The 14,785-nt window shown below is 45.1% G+C and overlaps 1 protein-coding gene across 1 annotated transcript in view; it reads left to right on the plus strand.

Moving 5' to 3' along the window:
- NOTCH4 (notch receptor 4) overlaps positions 1-14,785 on the plus strand; it is a 264,289-nt gene that overhangs the window by 96,974 nt on the left and 152,530 nt on the right. The window contains exons 5-8 of the mRNA XM_069237252.1: positions 863-985; positions 2,374-2,607; positions 4,536-4,691; positions 10,377-10,562. Coding sequence (XP_069093353.1) covers positions 863-985; positions 2,374-2,607; positions 4,536-4,691; positions 10,377-10,562 — 699 coding nt within the window. The remainder of the gene's footprint in view (positions 1-862; positions 986-2,373; positions 2,608-4,535; positions 4,692-10,376; positions 10,563-14,785) is intronic.

The raw sequence follows: 14,785 nt of genomic DNA on the forward strand, positions 1-14,785 counted from the left end.
GTCAGGAGGCAAACTGCATTCTACCACTGAAACCTAGAACTTCCTCAACTAGAGGGACAGCATCTACTGCAGCGCTGTTAGAATCAGTCAAAGCTTTACTTTCACAAAGCACTACTACATTGTTTCTGATAGTCAGGATTTTGTGGTAGGGCTGCCAACTATTTGGTTCAGTTGGTTATGCTATAATTTCTCCTCAACCTCCCTTCATGGGGTTATGGCTCATGTTTCACTCCTAGCAATTTTGTAGAACGATGAAGCTCTAATGATGGAGAAGGAAAAGTTTCTTACTTGTAACTGGATTTCTCCATAATGGCTATTTTCATTATATTTATAAATGGCCCACCCAACCTCCTCCGACATTGCATAAACAAATATGTGTCTTATGGAGCTTGAAATAGACCTGAGGATTTGGGCTGCTAAAGAGCATTATGGGTGTGGGGGAACAGCATCAAATTTCCTGTGCAATTTCCGCAACACTGTGTTTTTTTAAAGACAGACTGAAAATATTTTGCGTTATGTTTATCTTTTGTATATTTTTGAATACTCTTAAAATCTACCTGTAAGGTTTTAATGCATTCTGGGATCCCACCGGAATATCATGGATTCCTGTGATTGAGCACGGCAACTATAGATAACATACTATTCCATCTTCAGGTAAGATAAGCAGCAGGAATATACTGGAGAGAAGAGATATTCCTCGGGCATAAATACTGGGCAAGTGACTGGGACAGCCTGGAAACAAGGAAAGGAAATCAAAAGCAGCATCAAAGAAAAATTGTAGTGAGACCCTTTGGGACTAGACATATGATTGCCGGTGCCCCATGACAGTCAAGGCATGAGCACTCTTTCTTTCTCGTTCCAGGTTTCAGGGGTTCCTGGTGCAGGCTCAATGTGGATGACTGTGCAAGTCATGCCTGCCAGAATGGTGGGACCTGTGTGGATGGCATTGGCACCTACACCTGCAGGTGTCCGCCACAGTGGACAGGTCAGACAAGGTCCTCTTTTGTTCCTCCAGTTTAATTCTTCAACATACACCACCCAAAGCTGACATACATGTATTCACCTCTTGTAAAGGTATGGGATGGAGAAGCCAATTAATTCAATAGTTTTATGTAGCATTTAATACCTGGTTTTAAGAGCTACCAGTCTTTGAAGAAAACACATGTGAGATACGTGAAGCAGAAGGATAAGAGATTTGCCTATCGAAAAAGTTTGTTAACATAGGAGACCTTGGATTAGGACAGAGGTCTGCTGTTTTTTGCAACAGTAACTCAGCTGTTTCACCATTATCCACAAGACCATATGCCAATTTACCCTTAGACTACTTGTGCAGTTACGCACTTCAGCTTGGCCACTAAACCACATCTCATATTAACCCCCTATACCACATGTAAAGCTAGCCACTAGCTCTTAATTCAATTTAGAAGTTACATTTAATCTAACCTAGCAAGTACAGACCACATCTCAATTTTGCCCACTAGATTTTATTGCAACTTTGCTGCTACAACATATCACCTTTAAGCCACTAGACCATAATCTCAAATTAACCGCTAGACTCCTCTTTCAATTTAGCCTATAGATCACGTCATCATAACCAGAATGTCAAATAACCTATAGACAACACCTTTCCTTAACCACTAGACTGAATCTCATCTAAACCACTAGGCCACATTTCCACTTATCTTCAAGAGCACAATTCAACTTAGCCACTAGACTGCATCTCAACTTAACCACTAGACCACAATACATCGAAACCATTTGACCAATCTTTATTTATCCACTAACCCACATTTAAATCCCGGTACCAGATCACATCTAATTTCATTCCCTAGACCACATTTCCCCTCAATGTTCCCACAAGCGATGACGTGAGTTCTGATCTGACATGCATTGAGCTGTTCTTTCAAAGTCAGCATTTAACTCTGTGACCTCCTTTTTGGTGTGGTCAACCCTCTTTAGACCAATCTTTAAACCTTTAGAGATTCAGGACTGTTATTGTTCAAGCATGTTACTCTTAGCCTTCTCAATAGCTGACACACTTCCCTTGGTATGGATTATGAAATAGGCCCATTGTATCCTTAGTGTGTTCAAAATGCTACTTTCAGTCTATGGGTTGGCTGGGACAAATCCAATCACATTGAATTTGAAGCATTTCCACTTGCTAGTAAACACTTTATAAATGCTAACTCAGTGTTCTGATTTGCTGTGGTACAATCATTAGTTTTGATTAGGAGCAGTCTTAATGGATCCTAAATTGTTCAACATGCTGGTCTCGGGATGTCGATTGAATGAAACACATTCTTCGGCATTGAGCTTGACACAAAATTGACTGTTAATGTTGTCTTTTGCCTTTTTTCTCTTCCTTTGGTCCAGGATGGGACTGCTCCCAGGACGTGGATGAGTGCCTCCTCCATATCCGAGTCTGCCTGAACGGGGGCACGTGCCACAACACCCCTGGCGGCTCTGGCTGCATCTGTGTGAACGGCTGGGAGGGTGAGGACTGCAGCATCAACATAGACGATTGCGCCTCAGCCACATGCTCGCAAGGCTCTACCTGCATTGACCGCGTCGGCACCTTCTACTGCCTCTGTCCACTTGACAAGACGGGTGTGTATTGGAACAACGGGAGACATGGGTGAAATGGGAGAAGCAAACTGAATTTTTGTGGTGCAATATTTTTAATTCTGGTTCTCCTTTATTAACGACTGCGTAAGGCATTGCCATGAATTCCCCTCTGTGGTTCCTCAGGTGCACTCAGAGTCCCAACATTCTGTCTTCATGGGTTTTCCAGTGCAAGTGCATAGTATGAACCTCAGCACTCTGTCTCCCAGAGGTACCCACTGCACAATGCTTGCATAGGATGACCTCTAAATAATGCGTCTATGGTGGTCACATTGCACATTTGTAGCCTAGAACAGTGGTTCCCAACCTGTGGTACGGGGACCCATGGGGGTCCGCAAAGCCTCCGCAGGGGGTCTGTGACTGCTTAGAAAATTAACTAATATTAACAGATTAATAAAGTGTATATATAGAAAGTGTCTAAGTGTATAACTCAAAATTTTAAACCTAATGCAAATGTCAAGGAATTTGAAATCGGAGGCTAACAATTAAATTAGAATTCTCAGATTGATTCGCAGGTGCATCAAACAGAATGTAGTATGGACAATGTGTGGCTTCAATTGAATTTAGAAAAGCTTCAACCTTCCTATTAAAATTAACATTTCTTTTTATTTTTTGCAAATTAAATAAAAAAAGTGTTATCATTTTTGTATGTTTGATGGAATGCTTGTTTCTGTATTTTCTGTGTATTGTTTTGCGGTTCAAATCATTCACAGGTTCCCGGCTTCCAGTAATGACTCAGAGGGGGGTCCCTGGATTCCAATAGTTATCCAGTGGGGGTCCCCGGGTTTCAGTAATGATAGTGGGGGGCCACAGAAGTCAAAAGGTTGGGAACCACTGGCCTAGAATGAGCTTCTGTTGTTCCATTGGAATCCTGTTGCACGTTCTTCAGTAGAACAAGCTCCTGGGTTCTCGCATTGTGTTGATATTGCACTGTCCTTCCGTAGGAGGAGCCTCTAACCCATGTTCCCGTAGAATTCCAAAGTTGTACAGTGTTCCGGACTAAACCCAGACCACCTGGTATAAGATCAGCTTCCGTAAATTGTGGTTGTTTGTTTTGCATCGACTTTTACATTTTTCAGTTTTTTCCTGCAAACATGATGTTAGAAATAAATCAATAGTAACAGGGATAAAAAGAGTGTCATGGAGGCTACTTTAAAAGAGGAAAGATCCAGAAATGTTCTAGGGTTCATGGGAGCTGATACTAGTGGAAGACAGTGTCAATAAACAAAAGCAACGGTGCCTTCAAAGATGAGCCACGGCCTTGCCTGAGAAGGGGCCAGAAAGAGATCTCCTGGACCAAAATTTGTGTTCCTTCTGCTGTGGAGGAGTCTGACGAGGACTTGCTAAACCAAAACTTGGTTTCTCTGGAGGTGTATGGAGCTGGAAGCCAGAACCACAGGAGAAGTGCTGTGAAAGGAGGCTTTAATGATATTACACGATGGTGTAAATATTCTTAGACAAATTCAACTTAAATTGATCATAAAGGTGTGCTCGAAGTAGACAGAAACTGCATTTGTTATGAGATAGCGATGACTCGAGAGTCAGCTGTCACAACAGTATGCCGCCATAACACACTTTGTGGTTGGCAAACACGGTGGGTTCCTGTGTGATATGTGTTGTGTTATTTATCTATGCTCGTTTGCAAATTGTCTTTCAACAATATTTAGACTTCTCTGTGAGACTCTTAACATGCTTAACATTTTCCAAAGGAGCACGTTTATCAGTGATGGTAAATATATGATTCCAATGATATGTGCGCACTTCTTTGATAGCAGCTTGCAAAGCAAGTTAAGACAAATGGCGTAAAGAATTTTTGTGCTAAAAGTGGTAAGGAAGATGTGTTGGTGACTTTAATGTTAAATCTAATAAGCAACGACTTAGGTAACAGCTGAACATCTCTTTTTTGTTTGCAGGGCTCCTGTGTAACATCGACAACGCCTGTCTAAGCAACCCCTGCCATGAGAGTGCCACATGTGACCCCAACCCACTTACGCGCTCTGCCATCTGCATGTGCCAGCCTGGCTACACCGGACCTACCTGTCACCAGGATCTGGATGAGTGCATGATGGGTGCGTTGTGAAAGGGCAAGAGGGTTGTGTGTTCACCACTGGAATTAGTAGTTTCGCCCTGAAACTCTATTTAAGTCTTGTTTCTCTTACTTTCCTGTCTGTCTTTTCCCTTTCTCTTGCCTTTGTATCTTCTTGAAAACTCCTCTCTCTTTATAACTTACCTGCCCTCTAAAAATCCTCTTCTGTTTTATCACATCCTCTTTCTCTTTTGATTCTCGTTTCCTTTTTCCACAATCTCACTGGCACAGACACGCACACACCAAAGTTGGTTATGCTGCCAGGCTTCTTATCACTACTGCAACTCTTGAAAGATAATTAGGTCGAAGTCTACCAGGCATCGCAACTGTCTAGTTGCTAAAGACTTCTGGAGGACATTCTGAAAGGTGACCTAGAAATGCATTCCACCCGTTGCGTACCATCGGCTGTGTGGTTTTCTGTTTGCTGGCTTTATTTGTTTTAGGCTGTCCGGTATCTCTTTGTCCCTCCCATGGAGCAGAGACATTTCTCCACCTGTCTGATTCGTTCCTTGTATTCTTCCAGGAGTGCTTGCTTTCTGTAAACAGGCCTTTGAATTGTGTCCTTGCCTTGTCACATTTGCTGTGCATTCAGAGACAGAGGTCAAAGGTTAGGCTCTGCCTTCCCAGGGAGTTTGGTATTTACTTTTTTTTTTTTCTGATGTCAAAGTGAGACGATTTATGTGACAATCTGGGGGTGTGAAAGGGAAGTCTTTTTTCTAGCACACAATAAAATGTAAATGTCTATAGATGAACCGTGCAAATGTTTCAGAATATATCAGAATTAGGAAAGCACAAATAAAGGACTTTTTTGAAGTGTGGTGGAAACAAATAGTTTAATACCATCAAAACAAATATATACACTAGGTGATGGCATTTCCACACTTTTTCGTTTGTGCGCTGTATAATTTATCAGTAAAACTGTGTCTGTGCAAATGTAATGGTCATTTCAATTGTAACTGTGTTGTCTGCAATGGCAGTGTGCCTACCACACCATGCATAATCCACTCTATGCCACTCTACGCCCCACCACTTAATGACAGTCTATGCCCCCCACTCTATGACATTTTACAATCCTCCACTTTATAACACTTTTCCACCCCACTCTGTGCCACGCCACTCCATGCTACTTTACTCTACACCACTCTACTCTACCCACTTCACGCCACAGTACTCTACTGTACTCCACTCTACACCACTCTACTCTACTGGACTCTATGCCACTCCACACTACACCACTCTACAACACTCTACGCCACAACACTCCACTATATGCCACTCCACTCTACTCTAAGCCACTCTACTCCATGCCACTCTGTGCTACTCCACTGTACACCACTCTACTTCACTATATGCCACTCCACTCTACGACACTTCAGTCTTTGCCACTCCACATAATGACACTCTATGCCACGCCATTCTACAGCACTCTGTGCCACTCCACTCTACTCAACACTACTGTTCGCCACTCTACTCTCCACTACTCTGCTCTACTCCACTGTACCTCACTCTATTCCACTCTGCACCACTCCAATCTACGTCACTACACTCTGTGCCGTGCCACTTTACACCACTCCACTCTACTCTAGGCCAATCCACTCTAAGCCACTCTACTCATCTTTACTCCACTCTGTGACACTCTACTCCATGCCCCTCCACTTTTCGACACTCTACTCCACACTGCTACACTCTGCTCTCCTCTATGCCACTCTACGATACTCCATTCTATACCACTCTACTCCACTTTACTCTGCTTTAAGCCATTCCACTCTATGCCACTTCACTCTAGGCCACTCCACTCTACGACACTCCACTCTTTTCCACTCTATTCCACACCACTCTATGCCATGCAACTCTATGGTACCCCATTCTACTCTACGTCACTCTACTCCACTGTGCCTCACTCTGCTCCACTACTTCACTCTACTCTACTTTAGGATACTTTTTGCCACTTTACAACACTCCATGCCACACCATTCTATGCCACTCTACGCCACTCTACTGTACTGTAAGCCACTCTACTCTACTCCACTCTATGCCACTCCCCTCTATGCCCCTCCACTGTCACCCATCTCCATTCCACTATATGACACTGTATGATGCTCTGCGCCACTCCACTCTACAACACTCTACTCCACTCCTCAACACTTCACACTACTACACTCCTCTCTATGATACTCTGCTCCATTCCACTCTATGATACTCCGCACCATTCTACGCCACTGCACTCTACAATACTCTACCCACTTCATGTACAACACTCCATGCCACTCCACTCCATGACACTGTACACCACTTTACTCTGCAACACTCTCCTCTGTACGCCACACTATGCCACTCAACTCTACACCTCTGCACTCAGACACTCTACTCCATTCCACTCTGACACTCCACACCAATCCACTCTATGACATTTCACTTTATGACACTCCACACTACCACACTCCACACTTCTACAATCCACTCTGACACTACTCCACTCCAATCAATGCCACTCTGCTCTACTCTGTGCCACTTTATGCTACTCCACTCTTCCTCACTCCATGCCACTCCACTCTACAACACTCCACTCTTTACCTCTCCAATCTATGACATTCTACTCCATGCCACTCCACTCTGTGACACTCAACTCTACTCTACAACACCCTTCGTCACGCTACTCTACTCTATGCCACTCTTCTCTATTGTACCTCACTCTACTCCACTTTACTCCACTCTACGCCACTCCATTCTGCGCCACTCTATGCCAGTCTATTCTACTCCACTTTATGCCACTCTTCTCTGCTGTATTCTAGGCCACTCTACTCATGTTTATTTCACTCTGTATCACTCCATTCTACTCCATTCTACTCTGTGTCATTATATCAACTCCACTCTACAACACTCTACTCTACTCCACTCTACGACACTCCAGTCTATGACACTCCCCACTATGACACTCCACACAACTACGCTCCACTCTATGACGCTCTACTCCATTCCCCTCCGTGCCACTCTATGCCACTCCACTCTAAAACACTCTACAACACTCCACTCTTCGACATTCTCTGCCACTCCACTCCATGACACACTACGCCACTTCACTCTATGACACTCTCCACTGTACGTCACCCTATGACATTCGACTCATGTGACACTCTATCATTCCATTCTATGCCACTCAATGAAATGCTGTGTCACTCCACTATGTGACACTGTAAGACATTCTATGCCACTCCAGTATATTACACTCCAAGCCACTTCACTCCATTCTACGAGATTCCACGCTACACCACTTGACTCCACAACACTGTACTCCACTCTGTCGCACTAATCTATGACACTCTACTCCACTCTACGACAGTCTAGTCCACTCTGTCTACGCCGTTCAATGACACTCCAGTCCACTCTATGCACCTCCACTCTACTACTCTACACAACTCCACTCTACAGCACTCTACAGCACTCCACAACACTCCACCACACTCCATTACAATTGACGCTACTCCACACCACAACACTCCACCACACTCCGCTATACTCCACAACACTCCAGTCTACGACATTCCTCTCTATGACAGTCCACAATACTCCACTCCACCCTACACCAGTCCACAGCACTCCACTACACACCACTACATGACACTCTACTCCACTCTGCAACACTCCACTCCACTCTCCTCTACCCCATTAACATTTAGTCATGCTGAACAGTAGCCACGCTGTAAAACACTTTACCTATGATTGTTTCAGTCTTGTACTGTTGACAACAAAAGCTGAGCTCAACAGGCAATATCAAATTAAAGGTTGGGCTGATTATGTCTGTGGAGGCAATCCTGTCCAGGACTGTAGACTACTATATTTAAAAGGTTTTGAACGCATGCGAGCAGTGCTGCTGCACCTGGCACCATGCTTGAGGGGGCGCCTTTGCATGACTGGCTAAGGGGAGATAAGAGCAGCCTGCAGAGATCTTTGTGTGTCTGGAATTTTTCAGGGGATAATAACAATAGCATGATAACTCTGTTTTTAATGCACTTGGTGGAGACATCAGTGATTTGTCTAGTCACGGTTTTGACTCATGATAAAGTACCATAGAAAGGTTTCTGCTGCAAAGCACAATCTGTAACATGCAGATCACAGATTTGATTCTCTGTAGACAGCTGAGTGGATTACTGCTTTTGTTAAACAGTCCTTTTGTTACTTGGAGTTCATAAATTGCAGTCCTTCTAACATAATATATTGAGCTATGAATTGGCATCAAAGCGGTGCATGCAAATGTCAAGCATAAGTTTAGAGCCTTATTGTTTTTTCCTCAATCCTTCATTATTCTCAGATTGCTAAAAAAAGGTTCTTTTGGGCAGTACTCTAAGGTACTTTTGTGTAGCAATACACTTTAATCAATATGGCACCCCGATCATTGTGTTATGTTTCAAATCCTGAGTTTATGGGGTGATTTACAAATACTTTGCACCTGGATTGTATCATAAAAGTGACACAAACTTCATGCAAAGTGATGTTTTAGGGTTTACTTTACAGCACAAATCCTGAACTGAGTTGGAAGTCAGACCTAAAGTAACACATAAAGCATTATGCACTACTTTGGGTAAAGAAGGCTTACCATGGGTTGTACATGGGTGTTGTTTTGCCCCCACCCTTGGATTTTGATGCTAATCTCTATCTACTTACTTTGGTAGAAAGGGAATTGCATAAACAAATTACGCCTGCATGTGTCAGGCATAAATAAAGTTGAAGAAAAGGTTTATTTTCTCGAAACCTTTTCAACTTTGCATGTGTGCTGCACTGTACAGCACATATACAAAGTGGTAAAGTATTAAAGCGCAGACTTTCGTGCCAGAAGGGTACCCTTCCACTATAAAACCTATGCTTGACATCACGCATTAACCCTTGCACCATGGTGCAAAGGCGAGTGCCTTCGTAGAAGGCATTCTAAGGTATGCCAACATTAGAGGCGTGAGCAATAGCGCTATATGTATATAGTGATGTTTTAATCTTGCCTTTTAATGGAAAGTGGCACAGGAACTTTGGTTACTACACTGGGTGAAAACTTAATCTGCCCCTTTGTTTCTCTAGACCAACTGTTGTTAACATATAGGGGGTTATTACAACTTTGGAGGAGGTGTTAATCCGTCCCAAAAGTGACGGTAAAGTGACGAATATACCACCAGCCGTATTACGAGTTCCATAGGATATAATGGACTCGTAATACGGCTGGTGGTATATCCGTCACTTTACCGTCACTTTTGGGATGGATTAACATCTCCTCCAAAGTTGTAATAACCCCCATAATGCCTATTGCTATGAATAACGTGTGGCTCCTACATCTTGTAGTTCTCATTGTCTTAAGTAACAGTTCCTATGCATTGATTTACACACTTATGTGACTCAATGTCTCTGTATAATATGCTGGTGATATAAAGTGATTGAACATGCTACGCTGGGATGATTAGTGATATAAAATAAATAAATGTAAGAGGGGTCAAGAAGAGATGAGTGGCACCTTTGGAGGGTGGTAGTGAGGGAATCCGTGAAGGAGGAGGTCATTGGGGGTTGGAGAGGGGTACACACCAACACTAAAGCTAGCCCTGGTTGCACCTGTTGAATGATTGAGCCACCACTGTCGTGATTCATTAGCATGCTTATTTTCTGCTTCTCTCATCATCTTCTGCAACAGGTGCCAACCCTTGCGAACACAATGGCAGCTGTGAGAACACCCCGGGCTCCTTCCTGTGCCGCTGTAAGAAGGGCTTCTCTGGAGCACGCTGCGAGATGGACATCAATGAGTGCAAGCCCCAGCCCTGTGCCAATGGGGCCTCCTGCCTGGACCTCCTGGGGCACTTCCAGTGTCTGTGCGTGCCAGGTGAGCTCGGGGGAGGGGACACTAGCTGAACCAACCTTTAGTACAGGATGATGAGGAGCTGTCTGACATTTTCCATACTTTGATCTTCATCCCTTGCCATGTTGTCTTTCCTCCCTCTTCTCGCGTCCCCGCCATTCAGAAAATGTTGCCGTGTTGCAGTGACATCAGTGATGTGATAGAAGATTTTGTGAGTGATGTAATATGTGGGGTAATTAGCAGCGCCTTGGCGATGACGTGAGTAATAGTTACCTTAGGGCACACGTTATAGTTACTTGAGTTAACTGTCACTACAACTGGTGAGTTTCTATGGCTTTGTGTGTGTAAAATCTGAACCTAACTATAATGTCCCTGTAACCTTTGTTTTTTCAGTGACATTTTAGTTTGTTTTTTTTAAACGTAAGGAATATTGAATTACCATACATTAATCCTGCAGCCAACCCTGCGGCGCGCACGGCCTCCCTGTGGCCAACACGCATGCCCCCTCCCTGGACCGTTTTTGGTCCCGGGAACTCTATCCCCTGGGGCTTAGTACATTCTTCAGGGGAAGGGGGTACAGGCCCCCCCCCCTGGGTTGATTCTGACTCCAGGGACCCCATCCACTGGAGCCCGGCACATTTTGTGGGGGAGGGTGGTACATGTCCCCCTCCCTGGGCCAATTTTGGCCTCAGGACCACATCGCCCAGGGCCCGGCATAATGTTTTAGGGGGCGGGGGTACATGGCCCTCCTCCTTAGACTGATTTTGGCCTTGAGGATCTCATTCCCCGCAGCCCACCGTTAGGTTTACAGGGGGGGGGAAATGCAGCCCCCTTTTCGAGGCTGATTTCGGCCCTGGGGACCACATCCCCCTGGCCGGGCTTTATAGAAATGTGGGGTGGGACGGGGTCTCCCTCCCAGGCTGATTTCAGTCCTGAAAGGCTCTATTCCCCAGGGCCTGGCCAATTACTAAAGTGGGAGGGGGGCCGCGCAGCCACCCTCCAGGGGATAATATCGGCTCCAGGGACCCCGTCGTCCTAGGCCTGGCCAATTTCTAAAGGGGCAGAGCGGAAACCCGCAGCCCCCCTCACTGGGCCGATTTCAACCTCAGGGACCCAATCCCCCGGGGCCCCGCAGCAAAGGGTGGGTGCCCTGGTGCCCACACAGGAGACCCACCATATCCTTGTTGGGAGCCACAGCGGCCCAAGCACCCGCGGCCCCTGTCTGCTCCCCGCATCGAGCATGAGCCGGCATTGCTCCAACCCAAACGAAGCAACTAAAAATGCTGCTCCCTGCAGGTGGGAATAATATTTAGATCTGTTTCCCTGCCCGCATCACTGTGGGCAGGGAAACAGATCTGAAGTCTGCCCTCAGCTGGTGGGAGCATTTTTAAAGCTTCTGCAGGTGGGAGCGGCTTTCGTGTTTGCTTGGCAGGAGCTTTGAAATTGCTCCTGCCAAGCGAGAGCAAATGCAGTTTTCATCGCCTGCACCAGTGTGAGGAAAACCACTGTCTCCCAGGTGTGCACGCCAGGACATAGCAGGAGCCGGTCCTGGGAATGGTGTCCCCAGAGCCATTAAAGGTTCCGAAAGTGGGGCCCACGACCCCACCCTCCCACCTCTAACTACTGCCAGACCCAGGGTGATGGGGTTCTCAGGGAGGAGGGCTGCATGTCCTCCTCCCCCTTCTTAACTATGGCCAGGCTCCGGGTGATAGGGTCCCCGGGGCCGAAATCTCCCTGTGGAGGGGGTCGCGTGCATCCTGCCCTTTTTTAATATTGACTGGACCCCAGGGGATAGCGCCGAAATTGGCCTGGGAAAGGGGGGACACAGTACCCCCTTCTCCACATATATATTTAAAACCCCCCCCGGGACCTGGTCCACCTGGGAAGGGGCAAAAAAAACAAGCGAAGGAGACTGCACTTATTTTATTTTTTTATTTTGCTGTGGATCCTCCATGAATTTGCTGAAATCTTTAAGAAAACAGTTTTTTGCCCCCTGTGGAACCCAGCCGCCAGGCCTAGGGCGTCAGGGTATTCCTGCGGCCTTTTGGTTTTCTTGGTGTTTTTCTTGGTGTTTTTCTTGGGATTCAGGCTGAGTCTCAAGATGGCTGCCACCACTTCCAGGTTAAAGTTGTGGCAGCCAATCCGATCTCAGCATCATAGATTCACATGCTTGAATCATTCCCCGTCATCAAAGTGGGTGCCCCACAATTCCATAAAAAGCAGTAGTCAAAAACCTACACAGGAATACATTTAAAAAAAACCAATCACTGTAATAAGTTATCTCCATCATTTAATAAGACCCAAAGTCCAGCCAATCAGACAATTAGAACTCTCACCATGGAGGCTTTAGTACCTCATATTTTCTACTGCACGTCGTGTGATGGGAGTCTCCCTGAGCTCTGCTCGGTTTTCTACAGTTTGCTCTACATTCAAGAAGAATTCTCTTCAGGTCAAGATTTATATCTGCTTTTTTATATTGTCACTACTCAACAATGACAGAACCAACTGAAAAAGGACTGTTTGGGCCCTGTGTGACATGTGGCAAAAAGACTGCACTCAGAGGATCCCCACAAAGAGTGCCTCTACTGTCATCATCCTGAACATAAAGTTAAAACAGTAAGGTATGTCGCACGTTTTTTTAAAAAACTCTGAAAGACAGAGACAGAAGATTACTGATTTGGCTGCAGAAATTGAAATCCAAAGAAAACCCTATATCTGAGGAGGTCAGTGGTAATTCCTCCATAAGAGGGATAGGTCGTATGAGAGCGTGCCTTCAAGGCCACCTAAAAAGGCTTTGAAGAAGACCCATCATGGGTCCTCAGGATATTCCAAAAAATCAGAGGAACGTCCACATGATTCCAAAAAGAGAAAATCTCCTCAGAAGGGATTTGGAACACTTTTTCTGTGTAGATTTCTTCAGAGATAGAGGTTGTAGGCTCAGATAGAACCTTTTCTGAGAAGAATTTCTAAAAAACATTGTCAACGATTTCATCGCTGCCAATGTCTCTATCACGAGAGCACCTTCAATGATGACAACACCGAGAGCCCTGTTGACGAAGAGAATGCCAACGAGAGCCCCGTCAACTACAGCACCTCCAAAACAAACCCCGTTGATGCGTTGGCAACAATGGCATTGTAGACGCCCATACCATTGACATCACTGATGCCTGTATTAATCATTTCTATAAAAGAAAAATCCCCTACAGAAACAATATTGCCTGCCGATATGTCGCCAAGTAAGGTTTTACATTTCCGACCTGTCCATTTATTGGATGGCAGTGAGACAGAGGATAAAGGCCCCTCTAAGATAGGCATAGTCCCTCTGAGCTTCATGTGGCGTGCCAGGAGGATGATGATGAGGAGAAAGTCCAATATTATGTAGATAGATATTATACTTAAGGTTCACAACCAGTATAATATGATGATGAGGAGTCCGGTTATGGTAAATAGGAACAGCAAGAACAGTCAGTACAAATGCCACTGGCCCTGGTCAATAATCTCCAGCCCTATGGAAACATTTACAGGTCGCATCCAACACCACCAGTAAAAGACTAAAAGCTGGTACAGATTATCATGGAAGATTAGTTTACAAGTGCCGTTGACTTAATGAGATGAACGAAAAGCACAGACAATGCAATTTAAAAGTCTGTAAAGTCACAAACTCACACAGGAGAGTGCTTAATGCCATTACTTGTTAATGAATGGACCATTATCACCGATCGCCCAAACAGGGTTGACTGTGAGTGTCAACCAGGTAAGTCATCGGGGTGGATGGATGAACATGGCAAAAAGCATAATCAGAAGCAGAAAGAGGCCTGGGTGGAAAGAGGAATAATGGGCAACAGGGGAGAGATGGGAAAATCTAATAAAAGCAGATGAAACTGTAGAAAGTGGCAAAAAGATTATGGGAGGACCAACTAGAGAGGCTTGAGTATCAATAAGGCAACGTAAATGTCTGTTCACATTGATAGCTCAGCTGCATAGATGCTCTAAAGCCATAGGAAATGAGTCTGTCTGTGAGAGCCAATGCTCTAGGGATTGGTGCTACCTGCCGCCACAGGACTCCTCCCCAGAACAGTAACACAAAGTATTCTGAGAACACGAAGTACCACTGCTAGGCTTGAGGGGGCCAGCCGCTAACCAATTGGGGTGGGGGAGGCACCTTTGCTTCAAACACAGTGTTCCCTGACCTCCAAATGAGGTGGCAGAAACAGTGGTTGGGCTAATGAGGCATCTGACAATTTTTG

The sequence above is a fragment of the Pleurodeles waltl genome, chromosome 6 (assembly GCF_031143425.1).
Source record: "Pleurodeles waltl isolate 20211129_DDA chromosome 6, aPleWal1.hap1.20221129, whole genome shotgun sequence".
Lineage (NCBI taxonomy): Eukaryota > Metazoa > Chordata > Amphibia > Caudata > Salamandridae > Pleurodeles > Pleurodeles waltl.